The following is a 27014-nucleotide window of genomic DNA, read 5'->3' on the forward strand; positions in this document are numbered from 1 at the left end:
AATGGGAGTGTGTCTTTGTCTAAGCCTTCCGACACAAATGCCAAATAGGTGTCAAGCTGTCACATCTATTTTAAAAAATGCACGCTAAGCAAACTAAAGGATTGGGTAAAAGTAGTTACACGTGCCGTCTTGTAAGTTTTTTTTGTTTTCATTTTTCATTACGTTTTCAGCACCCACCCTCTCAGTCCGCCTGCAAAATATCCTCCGTGACCTCTTTCTTTTCTCCTTGTTGACCTCTTTCCTTCCCTTGGAGTAGCTTTTCATTATCCCTTACTTTCATTTGTCTTTTGATGAAACCTTTTTTTCCCTACCTTCCACCGTCCTTTCCAATCTTAATATGAACCTTGTTTTTTAAACAAACCCACATCCCTCCAATGTCATCATCCTTTGTTCTAGTTTCCCTCATTCCTTCTTTTGCTCCTATTATATTTTTTCACCTTATGTTCTTCCTTCCATCCCTTGTTCAACCCACTTTTCTGTTTCCGCTTTGGTTCCCTCTTCCCTAATTGTGTCACATCCTCATTTTTCTTTACATATCAACAATAAGTATTAACTAAATAAAAAAATATATACACCTTTTTAATGAGAAATAACACAATTAAAATAACAAAAAAGTGTTGCAATCTAACAATGTAATGCATTAGTGCTGTATTGCATTAAGTCAAGTCGCATTTATTTTTATGGCCCTTATTTACAAAAATGTCTCAAAGGACTGCCTCCATACACATCTTTATTTTAACATTACAACTTAAGTAAGCAATACCCTCAGGCTTTTTCTTATATTGAAATGGATTATTTTTATTGTCATTGATAATGTAGCAAACATTGTATGCAATGTGATCAGACATGGCCCTTGAGGGTAATCATGTAAAAAAAACAAAACTTTAAAGTCTTTTTTTTTTCTCTCTGTCGGGATAAAAAGGCAGATATTGTTTTTACATTACAGTGCTTGGAGACAGGCTTAAGTCATTATAATAGTGCAATGTTTGTAGTGCATTGTAAAACTACTGCAATGAAAAGAGGTGTAATTCTATTATATAATATAAGCGGCAAAATAAGTCACCAGGTGTATATTTTCAGTTTCCTGCAATCATATTGAGAAGCAACCCAAAGAAGTTTGACTTTCTAGCCTTTTATTTTTTTTCTTGTTTTATATCTCATTTGTTTTACTTTCTCAACTTGAGTATTTTGGCACGACAACTTATTTATGTTGATAGTGATACTTGTTCCCACTTAAAAAAACACCACATACTCCTCAATAATTGTGACTATATTTTCTTAAGAAAAATCATGCAACGGTATTGTTCGGTATTTTCATGACTTCTTTGATTCTTTGGGAATATTGTCACCTAGAACCTCCCCTCCCAATTGTTCTTTGCATTTAGAATTATTTTTGCAGCATTCTAATCACGCAAGAGGAAGCACTCTCTAGGGAAAGTATTTGACACAATTTACCAGTCCATTTCTCTTATTTTGATGGGGCAGATGCTCTTGTTTCCCCCTTGCGAGTGGCAGGATGACATTTTCAGCCCATTAGCCTGCATGGAGGCCAGGTAATGAATTACCCGCTACCGTTTCTCTTCTAAAGTCACCTTGGAAACTGTTGAGCGTTTATGGGAAGATTGAAGTTTCCATCCCTCTTGTTGCTCGCCGAGCCGACTTATTTCATCATCGTGTGTGTGTGTGTGTGTGTGTGTGTGTGTGTGTGTGCGTGTGCGTGATTTGGTGTGTGGTTAGGTGCATGCATGTGCAGTGCATTTAAATGCATTTATAAGACTAGTACTCATCTTTGCAAAAATGCTTACATTTGTCGCCGTACAGGTAATGAAAATAGATCAGGGCTCAAGGAGAATCATTATTGAGTCAAGCAGTGGTGTAATGCGAGAGCAGATCTGCTCCAAAATGTGTTAACTCGGGGTTCCCACGGATCCTTGAAAAGTCTTAAAAGGCATTGCATTCATTGTTCTAAAAATAAGGCGTTCGTTTGCATAAAAATGTCTTCAAAATGCAAATACATTAGTAAGATTTGTATTTGTTTGAAACTGAAAAGATTTAGTAACATTTATCAATTTTCTTTTTTTAATAATTCACCAATTTACTTTTGTGGCAACATCGCCTGACCACAATAACAGCTAACCGTTGAACGCATGTCTTGGGTCTACCCAGAATGCACATAGCAACTTGGGACAGAGACCTTTACTTTGAGTTTACTTGCTATATATAGAAAGGGGCTAGCAGCAACTAGTTCCCCCTCTATATATTTAATATTCGTCATATTTGTGAAAAAGCTGTTTAATAGTTTGTCGCCTTCCATCTTTGTTCCGACATTAAAGATTGGTTAAAGAGCATCAGATTTGGTCAACTTTCACTCAGGGTAAAAAATTAGACTTGAAATATGCAAGGATAATTAATCATTTTTTGGTCTGGGGTACAGGCATTAGATAGATAGATAGATAGATAGATAGATACTTTATTCATCCCCTAAGGGAAATTCACATTTCCAGCAGCATCCCTGAGCTGAGAACAATACAATAATAAAGCCAAAAGAATACAATATACAGATACCCAGTGTGACGTGCAAATGCCCACTTTAGCATGTTATATAGAGTAACTAAATAGTGCTACACAGAACACATAATGCAGTAAGATTCGGTAATATCCAATGTAGGTGGTGTGGTTTAATGTGGGCCTTTACTCTGCCGGGTGGAGTTAAAGAGCCTCATGGCATGAGGAAGAAAAGATCTCTTCAGTCTGTCCGTAGTACAAGACAGTGACAGCAGTCTGTCACTGAAACTGCTCTTCTGTCCGGAGATAATGCTGTGAAGCGGATGCGATGGATTGTCCATGATTGACCTCAGCTTTTTCAGTGCCTGTCTCTCAGCTACTGTTGTTAGGCTGTCCAGCTCTTTGCCCACAACAGAGCTCGCTTTCCTAGCCAGTTTATTGAGACGAGAGGCATCCTTCTTCTTGACGCTGCCTCCCCAACACGCTGCCGCATAGAAGAGGGCACTTGCCACTACTGTCTCATAGAATATTTTCAGGAGCTTTTTGCAGATGTTGAAGGAGGCCAGCCTTCTGAGGAAGTAAAGTCTGCTTTGCCCTTTCCTACATAGAGCTTCTGTGTTGGCAGTCCAGTCCAGTTTGTTGTCCAGCTGCACACCCAGGTATTTGTAGGTCTGGACAAATTCTACACATTCTCCCTTGATGGTTACAGGAACCGGGTGAGTTCTGGTTCTCCTGAAGTCCACCACCATCTCTCTGGTCTTGGTGGTGTTTAGGTGCAGGTGGTTTGCGTCGCTCCATCGGACAAAGTCCTGAATCAATCTCCTGTACTCCTCCTCCTGCCCGTTTCTGATACATAGGTTTCTATCCCCCGCAATACAGGCTCGAGGCGTCGTTGCTGTCATGGACTTTCTGGACAAGTTTTTACATCTTACCTATGTATCTTTCTCTTATTGATGTTCACTATGTTTTGTGTATTTTTACCTAATGCAAAATATATGTCACCCTGGTCATCCTGGTCGGGGATTACCACTTGTGAGGCACCTTCTCAATGTTTTTTATTTTCCTGAAGTTGAGGTTTTTCAGTTTTTCCTTTCCCACATGTTGGTTTAAGATCAGGGAATAGTGTAATTGTAACCTATGTAGTCCTTTCCAAATAAATGTGACTTAAAATGTTACTTTGGACTATGGGAAAGTGTACATTTAATTAGAAGTGGCTGTCTGACCAAAGGATTTTCACCATGCCTAAAAAGTTGTGCCAGTTAATGTGTTCGAGGCACCGTGTATTGTTTGCAAGATATAATATATATATATATATATATCGACTTTTTCTTAAATTTCATTTTAAAAGGCATTAAAAAAGTCTTTTATTTAACTTTTCTTAAGCTGTAGGAACCCTGCAACTGTTTATGGAAAAGTCATTGTCAGATTTAGATTTTTATCAATTAATTCCATAACGTCTTTGGCTTCATTAATTTAGAATATTTTTACTAACTTGCACTGATGCAAACAGTTTTACTTAAGCTAGAATACAAAAAGCACATTAACTTATAACTACTTTCCTAACACCAAACTATTATTTCCCCCTTTCGGAAAAAAATACTCAAATTCACACTAATGATACATATTTATACTTTTGATTTAACAATTGTTTAAGTAGTGACTGTGTGCCTTGTTTTGTATTTTAGAGCAATGTTTCGTTTGATCAACGTAGATATTCCAGAAATGACCTTTATAAGCCTAGATTTGAATTATATCTTTGTCATTTAGTGTTTGGAATACAAAGAGTTGATTAAAATAATACAGATGACATACTTTTTTTAATGTATCCAAGGTTTTAATTTCAATTACAAATTGACCATCTCGTCTGCAGCATAGTTGATTGAGAAATTTTGATGAGGAGGCTTGACGAAACCTCTAGCAAGGCTTGGCATCATAACACCTCTTGTATGGCCGGCAGGCAGCTGTGCCTAAGGAGCAGTTACGCCTATTCAGAACAATTAACAGCCTCCGGAAAGGAACACAAACGTGAGATTTGTCCACAAAAGTGCTTCTTAAGCTGCCAAAGGAAAATGGGAATGCATGGAAGCAAGATCAATAAATAATAATACATTTATTTTTCTCCATCCCTTGCATCGGGGAGGTGATGAAACCTCTTGCAATGGTGAATTGCTACATGTTGCAATATGCCCACTGCTGAATCTTTCAACTCCCAGTGTCTTTGATGACTTTTTTCTTAGAATTCAAATGAAACACTGTGTTTGTCATTGTGGAGACCGCTACAGAAAATAAGTAAAGACTTAAAAATCAAGGGTCTCACGGTGGCCATCTCTGAAATAATACACATGGTGTCTGCGCAATTGTACGCACCATTTTAACTCTAAATCTAATGTTGGTAACATTTTACTGTTTTTGTCAAACAAAGATCTCCTAAACAAAGAATAACTTTCATTCTCTGAATCGTATTCACGTTAAGATGTTAATAAGAATTATCCAATTATCCTTGCTGTGAAGAAGCTTTTACTCTTTATCAAATGTTTTTTTAAAACGTGTTTACCACACAAGTGTTGTATATGAGTACATAGATTAAAGAAATTTGAAAACTAAACACCATATATTGAAAATTAAAAGCTTTCACCGATTTACAAGTCACATGCCGAGAAGGGACAGTATGTAATATTTGGTTCCTCATAGCGGTACAAAAAACTTTTCATTAATAAAAAAACATTGATTAGAATCCTCAGCAAAAATACAATAACTATCAAACCAATGTTACATTTCTTTTTTTTTTTTTTTTTCCCCAAAAATGATTGGTTGAGAAATGTGTATATATTTTAGTTTGTGTATTTTGTTGAGAAGTTGCCTCCATGATGGTCTCTGGTCTAGCTGCTATGGGCACTCAAAGCGACCAAAACTCGCGGTGTGTTTGGCGAAGCTCTCGTTTCGTGTGCAACATGGAGATACTACCACGAAGAAATATTTTGGGTCATCGCTCGAAGCATTGAGTCGCCGCACCGGCAAGAGGCTTGTGCGTTTTCGTTTTGAAGAAAAGAATACGCCACCTTGTCTTAAGTATTTTTTTCCAACTGCTATTGTTAGCCATGTTATTGGCTCAGTGCTTCCCAATAAATAGAACCCACAGCCACTCTAGTATAGTTTGTTTAGGTTTTGGAAGAAAAGATTATACGAGTTTACTTCAGATTTGATTTTTTTTTCTTTCTAGTAGTTGTTCACGAAGATTAACTATTTGAGCTAATTTTTATCTTTATCCTAGCCTTTTGATGTGTTACATGAACACATTACCTTGAACAACGTAATCTACTAATTTTTAATTTCGTATGACAATCGTTGGCATGTTTGAGCGAGAGTGTGGTGACATAGACTGCATTCTTAATTTTGGATATGTTATGAACTATATATCCATTAAAATAAGGTAAATTAAACAAGTACATCACATCACTGCAAGAGAAAAAAACATCAATTAGACTCCAGCCCTTTTCTGTAACTTTTTATGAACAATTTCTTTCTTTTTCGATATTGATCAAAATCACATCGGAAACCTAGTCAATGCAGAATGGTTTACACGAACAAATACTGTATGTCATTCAACGGATCAGGTGAACCTGAAGTAGTCATCACCATCCTTCCCAAGCCTCTGGCGCACATTAATAATCGCTGGTGGAGTCACATACAAATGCCATTCCAAATAGTGGTGCATTCATAAAAGTGAAACTTTTTTTTCCCAAAAACTTTGTGAAAAAATGGAGTGACTAAATTTGTCTTGTTATGGTACTTCCTACAAACTTTCTTTGTTTTGCCTCAAAAATATTGGTGGGTGGGCTAAATGTGGAGTTGTGGGTCCCATCTACAGCATTTATTAGCACAATGTATTTGTTTATTTTCATTACACTATCGTTACAATGCAATATTCTTAATTGCATTATTATTATTATCACAACTTAGGCCAGTTGTCCAAGCACTATTTTGTAGTATTATTTTTTTTCTCGTCTTTTATCTCTTTTCAAAATCTCTGTATTACATGTTTTACCCTGGATTGCCATGTCTAATATTGTTCCATACAATTCTTCACAACGTTGAAAGAAAAGGCTACTGTTTGATCATCGGAGTCTCCGTTGTTTGTTCTTCTTACTTTTGCTTTGTATGACTCGTTTTCAGTTGTGGTATACGATAGTTACACCTAGTGGTCAAATATTACACAATGTATCTTTTAAGTATTTTGCTGGACCTTTGGTTGGCTTTATGATACCATCAATGTTGGGAAGGCAATTATACTTTTCCACGGAGCGTGCATTTTTGCAAATGAAGATGTTTGATATTAGACAGTATATTTTTTCACAACCGCTTCAAATAATAAATAACATGTGGTGACGACAATTATTGGTAGCATGCTTGCAACATTTTTTAGCAAACTAAATGTAGGCTTGTACCAGTCGCTACAGATGCCTGTGGCCCAGTGTGTGCTGATAAATTATTATACTGTGTTTAGTGTTTCTCCTGATATAACATCATGCAGCAGGTAGCAATTACATGCCCTAATTAAAAACTTAATTTCATAGAAGTGGAATATATCTATTCTCCAAGCATTAAATTGCTTCTTCTCTATGAAAAGTAGAGTCAAATTAAAATTGTTCTGGCAAAACCTTGAATAGTACAAGTTGTCTGAGCATTGCTCGAGACTGGAGCATAGACCTCATTTAAGCCTGCATAGGCAAGTCCCCTCTGTTCACTGTAACTGGTCTGAATGACTCATGTTCACGTGTCTGTTTCATTTGTACAGTGGTCATATTTACATGCAGTTTCAACATTTTCTAAACCAAAATTAGCAGTATTTTGGTTGCACAAGGCCAGGAATTACATGTATGCATCAGCTAGTGAGCAACTAACTGGAAATAAACACACAGAGTTAATGTGGTAATGTTATGCAGCACTACACAAACTTGTCAGTCTGTAGTAGTATAGAAAGTAAATGTCCTTTCCCTACATTATTACTTTCAAATCTACACTACAGTTCTGTAATGTTTTCCAATATGTCACAATCCTTTATTCACTTTAAGACCCATTTGTGCTCCTGCGTATCTCTTCGCCTACTACAGTGGTTCTCAGATAATGAGTGCCTGCTAATGATCGGTACAAACGCATGATTATGTATTGATTTTATGTTTTTTCACTGTAGGGTTTAGCATGGTCAGTCAAAATAATTATAGTTTAAGGATTTTTATTGTTTATTTTTTCAAATTTTCAGATGCTCTTTAAATATTTTTGTTAAAAGGGTTGTAAGGGGGGTGGGAGCGAGCGTATTTCTTCTTCCAAGGGGGGTGTGACATGAAATGATTTAAACAAGTACTGGCCTACGGTCACGTGATCGTTCACCAACACAACCTCCCCTGGCGGGGAAAAGAAATGAGTGCGTCAGAAAATGTTTGACGCGGACCGAGTGCTGCCGTCACATTGCTCTTAAGTGGTCGGTTAACACACACGCTACAATGTTTGTGCAATATGAGAACTAGTTTGCCATGAATCTTCTAAAATGGTTAGGTTCATGCTGAAACACATGCTATATATTTCTTTATCTATGATGTAGATGTTAAATTAAATTGTTGAATGCACTCTTGCTTGTAAAGCTTTTATTTTGTGGTCAAAATTTTATCAAAAAGTATGCGCTGAACAGCGTCTGCTTTATCTGTCCCAAACCAAAATACAAATTGTAATCTGCTCATCTGGGTAGAGATGTATTCGCAAATAGTATTTAAAAAGTCCTTTTTGCGCTTTTTTTTTTCCTTACTAAAAACAAAATTAACGACTTCTACCTTTGGTAACACAACCACCACTGGGGCGTCACGGTTATGAGCAACCATAGCGACGACGCCCGACTTCGAAGGGAAGTGCGTATATCCATTGATCTAGTTGTAGTACTCTCTGTGGTATGTTAATATTGCATTAAAGGTTCATTTTAATTTGAAATGTTGTTATTGTCATCAACAACGAGATTTGTTAACGCTCAAGTGTGTAATATCGGACAACTAGTTGGCACTGTATTGTCTACCAGGAGAGGTCGTTGGAGATGTGCACACCCAGAAGTTTGAGGCAATGGATTCTCCATGCAGTTTCTATTTCAGGTCAGCACTGGTCATGGAGTAAAAAGCCTTGCTTCCTGAACTGAAGGCAGAGTTACGTTCTTTGATAAGAGCTCGAACGTAGCTAGTCATCCAGGGTTTTTGGTTCTGAAAGACCCCAATTTTTTATTTATTTATTATTGTGACATCTTCCATACAGATTTTGATGTAAGGTAATACAGTATCTGTGTATACCAGGGGTCGGGAACCAATGACTTGTGAGGCATATATGGCTCTTTTCATTCGGACAAATGGCTCGGAGATAAAAAAAAAAAAGACATGAGCGATTATTATTCATTTATTTTTTTATAATTTTGCTCAATGCAGAGGTGACTTTCGCACATGCAAAGCCGATAATACACTATTACCCATTTGGTTCGGTCAAGTATATATAAATTAAACTACAGTTTAGAGAGGCACACCAACAAACCCAAGTTTGGACGTAAATCGCTAAATAATCCTTTATAAGGAAGCTCATTAAACAATTTATGATTTTTGTTGAGACACTTTATGATGAAAAGCCACAAAACAAACCTTAATCCTAAACAAATGTTTTACCTGGAAGCTTTAGCAAAGCACCTAGAGCAGTTTGATTGGGGGAGAGGTAGCAATAGGCAGCGCTATGCACATGGCACGCACTCTTTTTCCTTTGCCCAGCGCCGTCTGCACTGAAGGTAAATATGTTAGTATCCCCGTTTGCAGTATTTTGTGACATTTTTACAAAATAACTCTGATTGCACCTTGTTATGAAACCATCATTTAGGACAAAAATGACCATTAAAATGAGCCTCACCTTCTTAAGTAATTCAGGGAAGGAGGTGAATTTTAAATGGTATATTTATAATGATAAGGGACACAGGCTCTGGCATTGATATTATTTCATAGATCATATCAAATCATCTAACGTCTTACAGTGAAATAAAATGCGCTGAAGAATTAGCTTTTTTTCGAGTGAGAAGGTTTGGCGGTTTCACCACTAGGTTTGTAAAAATATTCTAAATTGTCAGTTTTAATTACTAATGAAGTACAAGCCCATCTCTAGCCTCAAAACTTCACATTGATTTGTGTTGGGTTAGCCAATTAACAACCACCTTCTAACTTGATGTAACTGGTGTTTCTCCCTCTGCTCTGCCGGTGTTCGTTTAAGTGTTCTTCTGAATGTTAAATGATTTCCCCTCTGCCTCTCTCGGTCACCATTATTTCATGCTCTGAATAGTTAGCAGTTGATAGCTCCCTTCCTTCTTTGAAAAGCCCACCTTTCTCTCATTTAGTTCTCGCTTGCTTGCCCTCTCTCTCCAGGACTCCGTTCTCCGCAACTTCATCCCAGTCATTCTTCTACTGAACCTATTGGAGGCATTGCATTGCTTTAATTTGCTACCAAACGTCCTTGGATTTGCCTAGTAATTGCACTCGATGGAAACAAGAACGATCTGAATTGCACTGTCTGTATTTTTAAATTCTGCTAATTAATTAATGGAATACGTGTCTGAAGTATTTTTATATTAAAGGGATAAATAGCCGTTTGTACAGTACATAGGTTAACCCTAATCATTAATCCTTTAGAGAAATTTGCTTGGTTATATTTATTTGTTTCAGAATCTAATTCCGTGGTTACTGATTTGGCCAGCAGAATCAATTTGAAATAGCCTGATATCCTAGCATTTATCATGAAGGAAGCAATATTCTAATCATATTTTATTTTTTTCTGTAAATTATCTATTTTTCAGTTCTTTGATTTTGATCAGTCCAGAAGGCAAATAATATTCACACTACGGCTGTGTGATTTTGGAAAAAAAACAATTGCGATGTTTCAGACCTGTATTGCAATTTCGATGCGATTTTCTATTTTACAAGAAAGTGCAATACTGTGCTTGTTTTGTTTTGAGGGAGAACTTAAAAGATAGTGACATGCAAACTTCTTAGAGATTGAGAGCAAAGGACTGTAAAAAAAATAACTATATATCTACAAATAAAACAGAATTGCAGTTGAATAAATAGTTTTTATTCTCATTAGACAAAAGTACAATTAAATTGGAGGTCTATTCATTTCAGTATAAGAAAAGTATTTAGAGAGGCTAGCTAGCTACACGCTAGCATCAGGTAACCGAGACTTTTGCAAGGTCTTTGTGATGATTGAATTACAAGAGTCCCAAATGTAGCGGTTTTCATGAGTAGTCGCCCGTTTCATGGGTAATGGATCTGGTATTGGTGACTAGCCATGTTTGGCAGTGGTGGCTTAATAGTTGTTAGCCTAGCTGTTAGCTTTCCTTCCAGACACTGCTTAAGTCAATTTTTGGACGAAATAAAAATCCAGGCAGCAGCCGCTGGGGATCAGCTATCTTTGCGCTATTCTGAATTTCCTCAGTGTCTGATTTAATTAATTAATGTATTTTCCATGTAACGAACCCCTATAGGCGTTTGTTTTGGTGGCCAGTTGTGTGTCCGGGTGCTTGACTGAGCGTCTACAGCAGCTTATCAAAGTCGTGCACACACGTCTTGCAAACGTTGCCTCTCCTTTATTGGTTGGTGCCATTAAAACCTGCTTCTGATTGGCCGACGCTGTTAAACCAGGAAATGTAACAATTCACGTTGGCCAAAAACTCAATCATTCAAATAACAAACTGAATCTATGAATTCCTGAAAAAAACCCTCAGTGGTTTGCAGTTACACTAACGACCTACATTGCAATATCGATTTTGGTTAATCGTGCAGCCTTAATTGACACACAAAATAATAATCTCATCTCATTAGCTGTACCGCTTAGCCTTATTAGGGTTGCGGGGGTGCTGGAGCCCAACCCAGCTGTCTCCGGGCAGTGGGCAGGGGACACCCTGAACTGGTTGCCAGCCAATCGCAGGGCACACGTGGACAGACAACTCACTCGCTCGCTCAGTCACACCTAGGGACAATTTGGACGGGCCAATTCACCTGAAATGCATGTCTTTGGAATGTGGGAGGAAACCGGAGTGCCCGGAGGAAACCCACGCAAGCACGGGGAGAACATACAAACTCCGCACAGTAAGGCGGGTAGCTGGATTTGAACCCACGCAGGAGGTTCCCACGACCTCAGAACTGTGCCGCACACGCGCTAACCACTGCGCCGCCGTGCTGCCCAAATGCCCATCAAAATTTTTATCAAACAAAAAAGTAAAACGAAATTGTTGACACATGCACTCGCAGTCTTAGCAAAGAGGGGAAACAGGGGAATTAATTTAGTATCAATAATGAAAGTACTGATCAATAAGCCCAATTTCAAGATGATCTACTCATTTAAATGATCTGGAATTGTTTTCATAGCGTGTCAGAAATGAAAGATTATTTGCCCCTGAACCAGAAACAGGTTGTTGCAATAAATTTTCTTGCATACCTTCAAGAATAAGGGAGGCCCTTAGGGGGTGTATTTGAGGGAGCACATGGCCTCACAGGAAGATGAGGGGAGCCAGGTCTCTTCCTTTTAGCAATGGACTTATGGTCTGTGGTTGTCCTTATCCAGGCAACAAGTCCAGCCATAACCACAGACTCTCGCAGCCTCAAGATTCTGGTGTGACCGGAGTCCAGGCCCGGAGACCCCGGTCAGCTATCTTGATCCAGTCCCGTGTGTGCACCCCACATCTTTAGCAGAGGGGCGTGTCCGGACGGCTGCTGATGCAAAGAGTAAGGCCACTGGTGAAGAAGAGATCAAGAAGGATCTACGCGGTGTGCTTTTAAAGGGTGATGAGATCATGGTCACTGGTGGTGGGTCCTGTGACCTGTGAGTTTCTGTTGAGGCTTTACAAAATAAAATTCTCTAATTGGTTGATAATAACAATAATTGTTGATAATATGGGCAAAATTTCATTTTAGACACACAGTGAAATAATTCCTGGCATGGACATGACACACAGTTGTAGTTTATTAAGCTTTTCATTACAAATAAACAGTTGGGCGTTTTCAAATTTTTATTACTCTGCTTCTCGTAGGGGCAGTACTGTGGGTGGAATCGGCTAGGGGCATTATCCATACAATCCTAACATTTCACTAATTTTCTAAATAATAAGCACAATTTCTGCAAACAAAGATACCAACATATTTACCTTCAGTGCTGTGGCACTGGGCAAGGAGTAGGAGTGAAGCGTGCCCTGTGTATAGCTCTGCTTACTTCTACAGTCCCCCCCTGTATTGCTCTAGGTGTAGAGCTTCTTTGTGTTTAAATTGTGTTGTGTTGCTTTTCATCAAAGTGTATCAACAATGAACATAGATTGTTTAATGAGCTTCCATATAAAGGATTTAACTAATGATTTACGGCCAAAACAGTTTGTAAGTGGGACTTAAAATGCTAGTTAAATTTGTGTCTAATAAATGACACCTTGACTGTAAACTAGGGTTAAACATGTGTCCTATATACCTTATATTGGACCGGACCCTTCAACAGTCAGTATCGTCTTGGCTCTGCACGTGTGACAATCAGTTATGCAAATAACAACAGATTAAACAATAGCATAACTTCTAATTTCTATCTGAGTCATAAGTACTCATGAAATGAGACAAATATGTCCCGCAAGCTATAGGTTCCGGACCCCTGGTTTATGGTTTAAGTACCTCACCTAATGTCACTTACCTAAAACCTAGTCTAAAAAAACAGCACTTAGCTGTGCAAGGGAAAGGTTTCGGTCCTTGTCTACAGCCAGTGCATTTTATGCTGTGGCAATCTGAAATTGCAGAGATCGAATCGGCACAGGTTGTTAGTAGTGTTGTAGGTTGTTTTCAGGCATGTACCATGTATTTTTTGACCTATTGTTTTTCCCATAGTTGTGGGCCAAACTATTTAGACGTTTTTCTCAGATTCGATAATTGCATTCTCATCAATAAAATGCCATGTAACCCATCTTCTAGTGTCATTTCCCGAAGCACAAAAATTAAGATGTGAAAATTCTGCAGAGTAAGCGGGATTTCGCCCATTCATCTCAAATCAGTGGTCTTTACATGACATTTATCATAATAAGGGTTTGCCTTGGGGTCAGCTGTGCGTTTTTTTTAACGATTGATGCTCCCGTTGCCACCAGACTATAGAATTGTCCCTGCAACATTATTGATAAATAAGCAATAAAATCAAAGTTTCAACAATTTTGTCATTATCCGTTGTTCTTCATGTTTTATTTGTGCTACAACATGTTTGTTTTCTAGCCGTCGATATGTTGATCTCTTGTTTGATCAACACTTCATTGCTGTTCACGTTTTATTTACTTCATTAGCTGGACAAGCAAGCACTCTGAACTAATGCTTTTCAGAAATCGATGGTGACATGTCCAATTGTTCAGTTTTAGCATTCAGACACAAACTGACAAGATTGGGCTTTCAATTTTTTTGGGGGTACTTTGGTTCCAATAATCTTGTATAAACTGCTGTCAACGCGGCAACGTTTCCCACCTGCTGCCCCTGTGAGCAGCCGTGCATGACTGCTCCAGTAATCCACCTCGCAACAGCACTACCGCCATATTGAGACAGGTGTTGATAAAAGACCCCTGGCATATAAATCCTTGAGAAATCACCTCATGATATTTTTATCCCACCCCAGAGTTGAAGGAAGACCTGAAGGTGATTGATATTCGTCACACGGTACTTCACTTGACAACAAAGGGCCTTCGAGCTAATGGCGGTTATCTTTGGAGAGATGTTGTGACTGGGATGATATCATCAAAGCATCATACTGGTTCAAGGCCACATCTTGCATATTCTACCAGAGAGCCTCCTTTATCCCTTGAGCATCCATGTAATCTCCATACATGTTTGAAGGTTGTGTCATCCTGCCGCGACAATACCACTTCCTAATTGTCTTTTTTGATTTGTGTGCTCCTGCGTGTGCACGTGCATGCACGTGTGCGACCCTTGCTGAGATCAGTGTTTCTTACTTCCTCAGCCCTTTCCTCCCAAGCTCCTCCAAAATGTGTCGACCGTGCGCTTTCCCCTCCACCGTGTGCACCTTCTCCACCTTCTTATTCATTTCTTCTGATCCTTGCTTTTTACCTGGTGGGCCACACTCAGCGTTTTTTATCTCCTGTGGGTGTGATACGTCTCTCCTCTATCTGCAATCATCACTGATTTGTCAGCATTCTTCCCGGCGATTCTTACAAATTCAGCAAGTGCCTACAAAAAAAAAAAAAAACAACAACTTTCAAATCCTTTTTTGCAAATCACAAAGTGTAAAAAACGATTTACGTCTTTCTCTCTCCCCTTGAGCTGTATTTTCTGTTACTTCGGGAATGCATCCATTTGCAAGCTAAGTCCTTCCAAGATTGACTTTGTTTATCACCAACTGTAATTTCCTTTTTGCCTTGACAATGACTCCCTTATTTTTAAATTCTTATGACCTTTTTGAACCTTCAAATCTGGCCTTTGTTGCCATGGAGACAGGCCCTGAGCAAAGGCTGCTCTTCGCAATCTTTGGAGAGTACATTTCTCCACTCAAGTTTTATGCAGCTCTTTTTTGTGCTGACTCATTTATTGTAGTAAATACAATACATTTCTTATCTAATCATTGCTATTTGATATTTATGGATAGCTTTGAAAGCTATATTTAGTCTGGGCATCCTTTTTTCATTTTCTATATATCAGTATTATGAGCCAAACTTTATTGTATCATCAGTCTAACATTCCTCATAGTAAAAGTAAAGTAATAGTAAAGGGTTTGGGTGAAAAAGTATATTGAAAATTGTCAATTATATGATTATTTTTAGTGAATCACTCACTCTGTTAATCTGGCTCTCGTCAGGTTGAGCTCCCAGGGCAGTGGAAGTAATGTAAACAAAAGCGGGGTTCCTGACATGACCTTAAATGCTAAGCATTTACACGCAAAAGGGGGTGAAATATAAAAATGTATTACGCTGAAGCAGTGGGCATCTTTCAACGTTTTTGTTATTCTTCAGCTGAAAGTACATTCACTCATTGAGCTCCAGCCTATGGCATTTTGCCTTTACAATAGATGTTGCTGATACAATACCACTCTTACCTCAAACATCAGTATAAATAACAAAAAAAGATCAATGTGAGCATTTACTTTGCTTATTGCTTTACGTTGTTTTTTTTTTTCAAGTTAAGAAGGTACAATAAATGCTTGTTTCCTGCGGCACTAGTGGAGAAGTGACTGGGTTGTGGAACCACAGTCAGCTTTTAATTAATGTACGCTATGGTCACAGATATGAGTAAACAGACAGTGAGCTGGCACTGGCAAGCTTGGAGTGGTATAAAGGTGATGTTTAGATGAAGGCAAGCATTTCATGTTTGCTTGCAATCCAACGTTTCTTGTTCAGTAATGTGGTCCAGTCTAAAAAGGGCCAGTTGAACACTTGCTTAAAATTGTGTGGACAGCTCCCTTTAAATTCCGTCGATGAGGAATAGAATAGAATATACCTTTATTGTCATTGTTACAAAATGGGTTAACATATTGTGACAACGAAATTGGTAAAAAAAAGGAGGTAATCAACAAGAATCAGACAAGCAAGCAATTGAAACACAGCAGATTTGTTTTTTGCTTTTTGCAGTTGACTTTATCGAAGCACTATGACCATGGTATTTGTCCATGGTTTGTGCATTATAAGTGAAGCAATTACAGTATCCCATTATGTTTTTAGTGTCTGTGGTCCAAAATGCGTCGCCACAAAATTATTCAGGAATCCCCCTCCAAAATTCATTGTCGCTGTTTTTTTTTAATGATATGCGCAACATTGCAGTTCTGTTAGGGGAAGCCATAGGACTTCTTTCCAAGTCAACAGCATCAGGAATGCAAGTCACAGCGCGACCTCCTGTTATGTCCTCAGCCTGTGTGATGGTGTCGTATTCAGGTCATTTCTAACAAGCGTCTGTCTCTTACTCCCTCTCTCTCTCTTTCTCTCTCTGTTTGTCTCTTCCGAGAAGCCCACCTGTAGCACCCTTTCTTTTGTTGCCATGGAAATAGGCCGGCAGTCTTGGTGCTTTTTTGAACGCGTGTCCTTCACTTGCTGAGGTTCATGCCTGTACAGAATGACTAATCAACAAGCACTTGTTCTCTCTTTGGGAATTTATTTGTTATTTTGTTTTTAAATTGAATAAAATCGGCAAGTACACCTTTTCTCCTACCCTGACATGCATTTGTCTGTATGCTTAGTTGCAAGCATGCCATTGGGCATAAATCAGCTTATGTAGGCAATGTGCTTGCTGGGCCCACAGCTGTAGGTCCCCAGGTTGCTGATGCAGCATTTAGTACAAAGCACCGAAGCCATACAGTTGTAAGAGTTGGTTCGTGGATCAGTGCAACCTCAGTGCAGAACCCCAAACCTCCATTTTGTCCTAAAATTATGTACCTAATATGTTATTTTAATTCATGACATGGCCATTTTCCATCTTTTGACACTCACGTGTTTACCCAATTTTGTTCAAAGTAACTGTCACCACATAGTAATCAGTGAAGAAAGAGACCAACTTGGGTAGTTTTCTGTTCTCTAAAATGAAGTACTGGCAAGGCCATAATGGAAACTGGACACATTATGTAGGAAAGGGACTTTTATGGTGGCAGATTTATTATATTGATTTTTTTTGTACCATATTTTCATTTCGCGAATCTAAATGGCTGATCGCTAGTCAACTGGTGAGTGGGGCAAGAACAGGCACTGATGAATGCAGCAGGTACCAAATTTGGCTGACATTGTATTCCCACCTCTTTCACTTTGCTGTCTTAAAAGCCATTGTTACTGTCATTGTGACAATTTTTAAGACTAAACCAGATACTGACATTATTTATGCTCTCTTGTTCTTCTGTGTGCATTCACTCAGTTTCAGCTGATTTTTTGCTAGTTTCTGAAACCACTATTTACAGTTCCTGGATAGAGCAAAAGCTTTCAGCCTTTTCTTACAGTTATTAAATCCTACAACAGCAAAGACAACAGTACAGTAATTTCGTGTTTTTTAGGGATTATACCAATTTGGGGACTGGGACACATCTGTTTCTTTGGAAAGGTTAGAGCAATTTCCTCCCTTTATAGTATTTATTGGAGCACACTTTACATTTCCTGTAAAAGCCAACAAAATCAACCTTTTTTCTATGTTCAACGTTTATGAAAATTATGGGAAGAATGTTTAATTGTTACAACCTAGACCAGGGTTCTTGAACTTTTTTCTAAAGTGAGAGGAACTTATTCTGGCACTCAAATGAATACACACTTTTGAAAATATAAAACCCCCCATTTACCTTTTGAGTATGTTATTTTTAATATTTAGTCAGTGGTGATCACAAGATTGTTTTTAATTATCACTTTTATAACGGTAAAAAATAGCTATGACTGGTGAATTGTTTTTAAAACAGGTCTGCATGCTTGGGGAGGGACTACCACATTATTGAGACAATTATGAAATTTGGTTTAACATTTAGTTGGCACTCTTTCTTTTGGCAGACTTATCAGCAGCACAGGTTGACGCAACTCTCGGGGCATGACGTCTCCAAACGGAGGAAACAAAGCCTTGAAGGTAATGTAACAGCTTTTTTACAAGCATAATTACTATCATCAATTGCAGGAAGTGTTGGCATTGTCTCAACCGAAATGAATCGTTTACATGCCTGCCCTTGAGACAAACTAATAACCTTGTCTACATGGAGTTTGTGAGTCTTCTGATCATAAGGGTGAAATGGGAGCGACGTCATTACGCAAAGAGACGTTGTTTTCACATTAAACTTTCAACATTAAATTACAGAAGATTTTAATCAAGTCACTCATAGGATTCAACAAAGTGCCGTGTGTGCTTCTTTTCTCTGCTGTCCAAATGTGAGCTACATTGCTGGGTCTTGTGTGTTTGGAAGATATGCTCTTATGTGGCAGACCAAAAGCAAAGACTCACACTATATAAAAGAGTGGCAAATCTGGAAGAACGGGAGATATCCCGAAGGAGATGGCTCATGTCAAGGTCAATGTTGGGTTAGCTCCGTGTGAAAAATAATTTTAACGTGAATCTTTCACTCGCACTATCTAACCTTACTCGTGCATTCATTCTCTAGTCAGCTATTTGGCCACATTTAGCACAACAGATGAGGTGAGTTTTACCATGTGGGGGAATTACCCTCACCTAAATTTTAAGTTGGTTTGGCCCACCAAAACTTTTCTTTTCTGTAGTGGTAAAATGAGCACAGAACAGCACGAAATATATGAGTCTGGTAAGATGGAAGGCAGAAAGGTGCTAGTTGGAGGAGAAAAAGCCAGGATTAGAAAAATAAATGTGTTAAAAGAAGGACTGTTATCATTCATTTAAGTCATCTTGCACTTTTTGCCTGTCAACTTTATTCAACGTATTCAGGCCAAAAAGCCTCCAAACTTTCGAAGTTTTGGTACGCGTACTCCATTTCGACGCTGCCATTTTATTCATGTTTGTGTTAGGGCTCAAAGCAGAGATGTTATTGCGCAGGTGCAACTCTCAGCATGCCTCAGTCTGTTTGAAAAATATGTCTGGCAACAATAGACATGCTTTAATAAGTATCCGTAGGAAAAATAAATACCTGTCGTATCGATTTTAAATGACATCGTTGGCTAATTGTTGCAGCCCTAGTTTTGAGTTGTTTTGTCTTTTTAAGGTCAGCATTTCATACTCTCCTCTGACTCCCCTGACACATCGCACTGACAAATTCCCCTGTGCTCCAGGTGAAGCGGGAGCCAGGCGAAAACGGCACCAGCCTGACTGACGATGAGCTGGTGAGCATGTCTGTGCGGGAGTTGAACCAGCACTTACGTGGTCTGACCAAGGATGAGATCCTTCAGCTGAAGCAGCGGCGGCGCACTCTCAAGAATAGGGGTTATGCTGCTAGCTGCCGGGTGAAACGCGTCACGCAAAAAGAGGAGCTAGAGAAGCAGAAGGCTCAGCTGCAGCAGGAGGTAGACAAGCTGGCCACAGAAAACGCTAGTATGAAAGTTGAGCTGGATGCGCTGCGCTCAAAGTACGAGGCGCTGCAGAGCTTCGCCAGGACTGTAGCTCGTAACCCCATCACTTCAGCCCGCGGTTCCATGGCCTCTGTCATCGGGCCACTCATCCCCGGTAAAGTGGCGGCCACCAGCGTAATCACCATCGTCAAATCCAAAACAGAGGTGAGGTCGTAGTAGCGAAAAAGACCCAAAATAGTCAGTGCATTGTAACGAATCATTCCAGTGGCAGTTTTGTTTTAAGACAACTGGTGCAGCTAATTGTTGTTTGTGAAAAAGGGATCACTATATTTGTCTATTAGTATCTGTTAGCCAGTACAATCTTGGAAAAAAAAATCCTAAACCTTTACATCTACTCGTGAAGCATTCAAACCCATGCTATTGTTGTTTTGCACTGACTGATTCGAAGATATTGGAGACTTATGCATTTTTTCACTATATTTACAACAGTTCCGAGGTGTCTTCAAAACATGTCTGTGACATGTTTTTAGCGGAAACACCCCAAGGTTTAATAATTATAGCACACTTAACAGTCCACATCGGATTTCTGAAATGTGCTCGTTCTGAGGGAGGTGCCGGATTCCCCACAATACTGGGTCAATGCCAAGTAAGGTTTTTTTTTTTTATCATGAGAACCTGGCAAGGTGTTAAGGTTTTGTCACTATCCGACCAGCTCATAGCTGCACAAGCAGAGGCTCACAAGACAAAATAAGACTCAAAACAAGACAACAGGCATGCACTTGTTCATTTGTGTGCAGATCAGGAAACTTAATTGTGCTGATGTCCAAGTGCCCCTTTTTGGAACACAACGCACTGCATCCAACAAAACCCAACACGGTTCTGGTTGCATATTCATTTTGAAAATATTGTTTCAGACACTGTGAGCATAAAGCAAATCTTTACCTAGACAAACTTAGAGTAACAGAGGAATTTAGGTATATACCAGGGGTCGGGAACTGGCTTGCGAGTCTTTTCATAAAAACACCCGGCTCAGAGATATAATGTGACCAAAACCAATCTTCTCTGAGTCATTTAAATTTTACTATATGCAAAGCCAATGCCATGCTGGTAAATGTTGTCCACTAATAATATATATGGCAAAGTCTCAACTGAAGGTTACAACAACAGACCCATTTTGGCTGTACATCTCTATCGAATTCTGTGTATGGAAGCTCAATAAACAATGTATATTTACTGTTGAGACACTTTATAATGAAAAACCATAGAACAAACTGTGAACACCCAAAACTGTGGTCACACTTTGTTATGAAACCATTATTTATGACAAAAACGGCGGCCTAAATGATCCTCAACGATCTTAAGTAACCGTGGGAGGGGGACACATTTTATGAGGTGTACTTGTTGCTATAGGACACAAGCTCCGGCATTATTATTATCATTATTTTCTAATAGATTTGATCATATCATCAAACGTCACACAGTGAAATAAAATGCGCTGAATAAATAGCTTTTGTTACGAGAGCGTGTTTGGCTTTTAGTTGAATTTTGTTTTAAAATATATGGTGTGGCCCTCTCTCAAAAGAATCAAACTATTTTGCTTTCATGGCTCTTTGGGTAAAAAAGGTTCTCAACCCCTGCTATATACTGTAGGTTGGTAAAGATTTAGCCAAAGCCAATCTGTTGCAGGACTTATAATTTAGAAGCAGAATAAAAATACAGTGGTGCCTTGAAAAAGTGGTTTGAGTTTTGAGGGGTCCCTTAACTGTTTCAAATTCATTCAATATCATCAGCAATGTGGTTTGTGTACAGTCAACAACTGACACCGAACACTTTAAGGTGACGTTTACCGTCAAAAAAATAAATAAATAAAGACTTTTTTTGTCTGAATCCCTGCATTATACTGCCTCCAGGTGGTCCAGAAATGGTCACAGGAACATCTATATCAATTACTCTATGGAATTGCGTTTGAATTTGACACATGAATTCACTTGATGCCCTTACTCCCTTTTAAAAAGGTTGTTATTTTGGGATGCAATAGATTAATGCTTCAGTTCATTTCATTGACAAACGAGGACTTAACATATGTGTTTTAGTTACAAGCACGGTCCTGGAAAAAATGTATATTGTATTGTAAGGCACCACTGAAAATGAGGGGGAAACGGTAAATTGGGTTTAATTTGAACTTTGATGGCTGGTGTAAATTTCCCAATTTAAAAAAAGAAAATCCAAGAAACACAAGCATCATTTGAAGCACCTCAAGTCTGAACATTGTTTTCTGCTCATTGCACCAGCGATTGCATTTAACTAAACTAGTCATTTTTTATATGATCAGGAGATGCAATATTGTGTATGCACTGAAAACACAAACGTGGGGATGAGTAAAAACAGATGAGATGCAAATTTTGATTGTTTTTATTGTATATTCTACTCATCGGGAAACTTAAGTGGGGTTTAGGTTGCTTTTGTTTACAGGGTTTACAAACAAATCTCAAGCTTTACTGTTATAATTGTGATGTGTTTTTTGTCTGTCAAATGTGACTTACAGCAGAGGTGGGGAACCCTAAAACATTTTAACTGAATATCATAAGCCTAATCGCGTAGTTGCCTTAGTACCATCTGAATTTCTTTTGGTTGGGGGGAATCTAAATCCCGTTGGAGAGATTGCCAAGTGCAAAGAGCAATTGGCCAACTGGTGAGGATAGCATCTTATCACCTGGATGGCTCCCACGCTTAAACCTCCTATAATGGACAAGCGTACATCAGAATTTAGTCATCCATAAGTCTTTGTGAACGTTCGAGTAAATCCAAAGTAATTTGTTAAAATATCCAAGACAATTATGCTATTAGGTCCACAACATTATGATGTATAGCACGGGGTTCCCAGTGGCTCCCCCACTTGTCTGAATGTTTGATTATGTTCTCTTGCTTATAGAAATCCAAGGTGGAAGTGTGTAGGGGGGAAAGTACAAGGTTTCCCCTCTAACTCATACCCGCTCATTTCCTTTTTGCAATTGTACCAAAAGTGGCTTACTATTGAAGTCTAAAGCTTTTTCTAGTGACTCTAGGCGCTTACTGTGAGGTAGCGCGTGATGTGCCGTGTTTAAGTGACAAGTATTTGGCAGTGTCGTTCACTGAATAGATGTCAATGGCGTGCTATTTTTGAAACCAGTCTGTCTATAGATCTAAACTTAGGTGGTGTAAACAAGGTCAGCTTGTCGTTGTGGCATCTGTGGTTTCCTCCGCTTGCTTCTATTCCTCCCCTTCTGTGATATTTACTTTCAAATGAAAATTTTCGTATAACATTTTTACACCCCTGAAATTTTGAGTGATGTTTTCCTTTTCTGTTGTCCAATTATTTCCCCCTGACATTTTGATATTGATATTTACTGTTGGACAACGATATGTGATAGAATAGACAAGGGTTCCAAAGGGATACTTATCTGTCTTGGAACGGAAATATATACGAGATACTAATCCAATATGTTATGGAGCTACTGGTTGAACAATTTGCAATTTTGTATTTTCAATAGCATTGATCTGTATGTACCAGTGGTTATTGAGCACAGACTGGAGCATCTTAGCTGCCAAATGCATGGCTGTCGTCAGCAAATAAGGCCCTTGGTTATTTCTTAAACGTTGCAAAATATCCACATTTTCTCCTAACTGTGTCTTATTTCCATTTCTTGGCAGAATCCGTTTTCTTCCTTGACAATCATGCCAACCTACTTTTATCCTTATAGCAGTATTTGTTTCTGTCAACCTTCATTTTCTTCAAAAAGCCATACCTTTTCCTTTGTTCTTCTGCTTTTCTAACCTGCAGTATTTCATTTTTTGTAAAAATTCCTTCCGTAAATCTTTTTTTAGGTAAACTCCTTTTTTTTTAACCACTTCCCTCGAGTTTCCATTTAATTATTCACAGTGTAATGGTTGTGATCATTTATACTCCCCAAAAGTAAGAGAATTAACTAGCGTCGTGTATAGAACGGATTACAACTCAAACAAATAATGTACATGCCACTTGTAAGCATTTATTTTTTTTAAGCGTTACGGATCATGGATAGGATTTTATTATGTAATCGATTTTATAACTGTCAAGGGAGGCTCTATAGTACAGTTTGAGAATCACTGGACTGAATATTCACATTAACATAACCGAAATTTCCAGTAATTTTTTCCAACGCCCTCGTGGGCCTAAAATCGTGAGAGAGAGAGATGCGAAGGCACTTGCTAAAAGTTAGCTGTCCGTAAATGACAGAGGCTGATGTGATGACAGAAAGTGGCCAGTTCTGATAACAGCAGCCACTCTAATGCACAAGTGCCTGTCTGCATTCTGTTCTGAGTATTTCATTTTTCTGTGTTTCTAGTGTTTGGGGCTGAGGGTTTGTTTGCACTTTGCCTGTGTTGCTCAGGACAAAACAGTTTCGTGAATACAGATATCATGAAATCAAAAGTGAAGAGAAGCAATGAGGCAGCTACAGTTCCTTATTTTCTGTGTCTATTATTCATAATAAGCTTATTGTAAAGGGCTCCAGTCCGCAGCGTGACCACATATAATTAAAATCAGTCCTCGTAATAATTTTCAGGCCTCGTTTTTTGCTGGTCAAGCGAGGTGTCTGCGTGATTTGAGTGGGGAAGCTGACAGTAACAATACACGGGTGTGTTTTGGATGTAGCCCGCTGTTGATGTTTTCTGTCTATTGCTCTAGTCTATTGTTTTATGAAGTCCATTGTTTTGTGTGCGTGTCAAGTGTCTTCAAACTGCGTTCAGAGTGCCACTGCAACTTTCTATTACAGGTGATGCCTCGCTTTATCCCTCTCAAATAAACACACACAGTGGTGTGTGTTTATACATAGATATATTGGTTAAATGCTCACTGAGCACAGAATTAGGTACACTTGCACAGCCCAACTCCTGATGGTTGAAATGTGGCCCAGAGGGCGGAGTTGTGGGTAAAGATCCATTTTGATAAGGATTGGAAGGAACAACTCCTTTTAAAAAGTTCCTCAAATTAAATGTAAAAAAAAAAAGTCAACTATTTGAAAGTCATCGCCCCCTCCTCAGTGTTCATTTTTGTTTTCTACAGTTGACCCTTTCTACATAATCAGTTTTAAATTGTATAAGCCCTTCCCCACTCGTGTGTTCTGTATTTTAGAACCTTTTTTTTTTTTTTTTTTGAAACATTACAAAATGTGTTTTTTTTTAATGGTTTCACACCATATCCACGCCTTTGCTTTTTAAAATAATAATTTTGGAAGTTTTCCATTCCACAACCTCCAAATCTCTATACATATGTTAGTGCTTTATTCCCCCCTCAAAATATTCAAACAATGCATTTTGCATACATAAATAAGATTGGTTTTGATACATGGCTGAAGAAAGGGGTTTTTTTGTGTCATGGTTATGACCTTTGGTACTGCTGCACCCAGCTCCATCACCCAACTTCCCTCAAAGTCATTAGTTGAACGGCCACATCTTTTGGGTATGTCCCTCTGTAAGTGTACCTAATGACATCTCCGTTGGGAGTGTGCACAGGTGAACAACTATGTAGCTATGTTGCCGTTGATCATTCGGTGTGATTATGCAACTCAGTGAGAAGGTATGATTGCAGTCATCAATCAGTATTGTCACGTGAGCATATAGTGTTGTTAAAGCTGCTCTTTTTTTAGTTGTTTTGACTTTTTTGGTACATACTTTATAACTTACTTTTTTTCTGTGTTATTTATGTGGTTGGCCTCAGATGTGGCATCGAAGGTCCTAGGTTTCATTTTTGTAGTCATAGTACTGTAGTGTCTTCAGATAACGTATTCACACCTGGTTAACTAAAAGGATCATTTGACGTCAATGGGAGTTGGTTTTTTTGTTTGTTTGTTTGTTTGTTTTGTTTTTGTTTTGCTAGAGGAAAATAATGTACTGCAGCAATAAAGGCAAACAAAGAACAAAAATGTTTGAATGTGATTATAAAATGACATATTTTTATGTAAAAACATTTGAGAGTTTGTTTTTAACCTTTCATCTGAGTTTAAGCTATAACTTTGACAGCACTAGCATGTGCCAATAAATAAACTACTAACATGGGGACCAGGATGCCAACTTAACTCCTTCAATGCCATAAATACATTCTCAGAAGCTTTGTACCTGAGTGGTAAAACGTATAAATACGTTTTTCTTGTATTTTACAAAACTATTGTAAAAGGTTTTGGCGGTAAATATCAGGCCTCTGGGAATGATTTCAATATGATTAATCATTATTAGATAGACGGAGTGGCTTTTGATCAAGCCTTTGTCCACACATCAAAGAAGCATCTTCCTATATCGGACAAATGAGTGTGTGTAAGCTGCCCCTTACGACAAATAGTCAGAGTTTAGCAATGTGGTTAGAGTCGCGAGATGTGGACAAATACTAATACGCAGCCAACTCTTCAACAGAGCTTATCCCTTTCAATAAAAGATGACAAAGTCCCATCGTCCTTTTCTGGTCAGGGATGGAAAATTTTTGTGCACGTCTGCAGAAACACGGTCACCCAAGGGAACGTGTGCGTCACGGTGACCGAAATAACCAGAAAAGTTTACCGGGCGCTAAAACAAACACTTGCAGAGTTCATGCATCAGTTCACTTTTCTTGCTATAAAATTAATTCTTTTGCCAAGAAAGTTCCCTTGTGTTTATGGAAAGCATTGTTTACATATTGGAGGTATCATACATGAAAAAAAAAGCACTGAAGTGAAAGTTCTGCCTGAAATGCATCTGTTTTACTCTGAAGTTTTCATGGAAACAAGTATTTTCAAGAAACTATGTTCGGCTTTTGTTACCTAATCAATGGTACAAGCTTCTAATCAAAGATGGGGGTTCAAGCTTTTTTTTATATGTCCTAAGCCTATACTGTATAGCTAAAAGACTTAATTTTCTGTAGGCCTTAAAAACGGAGTCATAATGGAAAAAAATTGGCTGGCTCCCCACATTTGCAAAAAACTTCTGGCATTGAATAAGTTAATGGCTTGAAAGTGCTAGTAGTATTTATCTCAACTTATCTTTTGTTTTTCCGCTGCAAGGAACTCATTGTGACTAACTGACAGACTCCAAATAAACGCACCATTGTATGACCAGTCGCCTTATTTCATGCAGACTATGGTGTGGTCTTCAGCTTGCTACGTAATGACAAACGTAGAGGTTGAATTGAAATTCTAAAAAGCGTTTAAGATTAAATTACCAGTATATCAATGAGTTCAATCACAACTACTTTACACAGGTTTTTTTTTTTTTTCGGGGGAGGGGGGGGGGGGGGGGGGGGGCTGTGAATATCCTTAGAGGGAGAATCATGGCATTTAAAATGTGTGTAAACGTCTGAAAGGGCCATTTGCAATGTTTTCAATTTGTATTTGGGTCAATTTATTTGTGTGTTGTGTGCGTTTGTGTAAGCGAGGTCCATGTGCTGCTACAGTGTGTCTGTAACACCCGCCACAATATTTTGTACTCTTTGTTTTGACATTTTTTAAATACGGTGCAG

General features: G+C 38.5%; 1 protein-coding gene and 1 long non-coding RNA gene across 3 annotated transcripts in view; one reads left to right on the forward strand and one right to left on the reverse strand.

Annotated features, from left to right (window-relative positions):
- LOC148373833 (transcription factor MafG) overlaps positions 1–27014 on the forward strand; it is a 30945-nt gene that overhangs the window by 647 nt on the left and 3284 nt on the right. Inside the window, exons 2-3 of one of the 2 annotated variants that reach the window (XM_088329600.1) lie at positions 18038–18110; positions 19274–19714. In XM_088329600.1, the coding sequence (XP_088185726.1) occupies positions 18075–18110; positions 19274–19714 (477 nt within the window). In that variant the 5' untranslated portion in view covers positions 18038–18074. Of the gene's footprint in view, positions 1–18037; positions 18111–19273; positions 26759–27014 lie in introns of those variants that run through there. The other variant, XM_088329601.1, reaches the window with a different exon arrangement.
- Positions 13748–27014, reverse strand: part of LOC148373834 (uncharacterized) — a 33866-nt gene continuing 20599 nt past the window's right edge. Inside the window, exon 3 of the long non-coding RNA XR_015849850.1 lies at positions 13748–14759. This is a non-coding gene — a long non-coding RNA (uncharacterized LOC148373834). The remainder of the gene's footprint in view (positions 14760–27014) is intronic.

Source organism: Urocampus carinirostris, chromosome 1, assembly GCF_059441175.1.
Source record: "Urocampus carinirostris isolate Australia breed hairy pipefish chromosome 1, RoL_Ucar_1.0, whole genome shotgun sequence".
Taxonomy (NCBI): Eukaryota; Metazoa; Chordata; class Actinopteri; order Syngnathiformes; family Syngnathidae; genus Urocampus; species Urocampus carinirostris.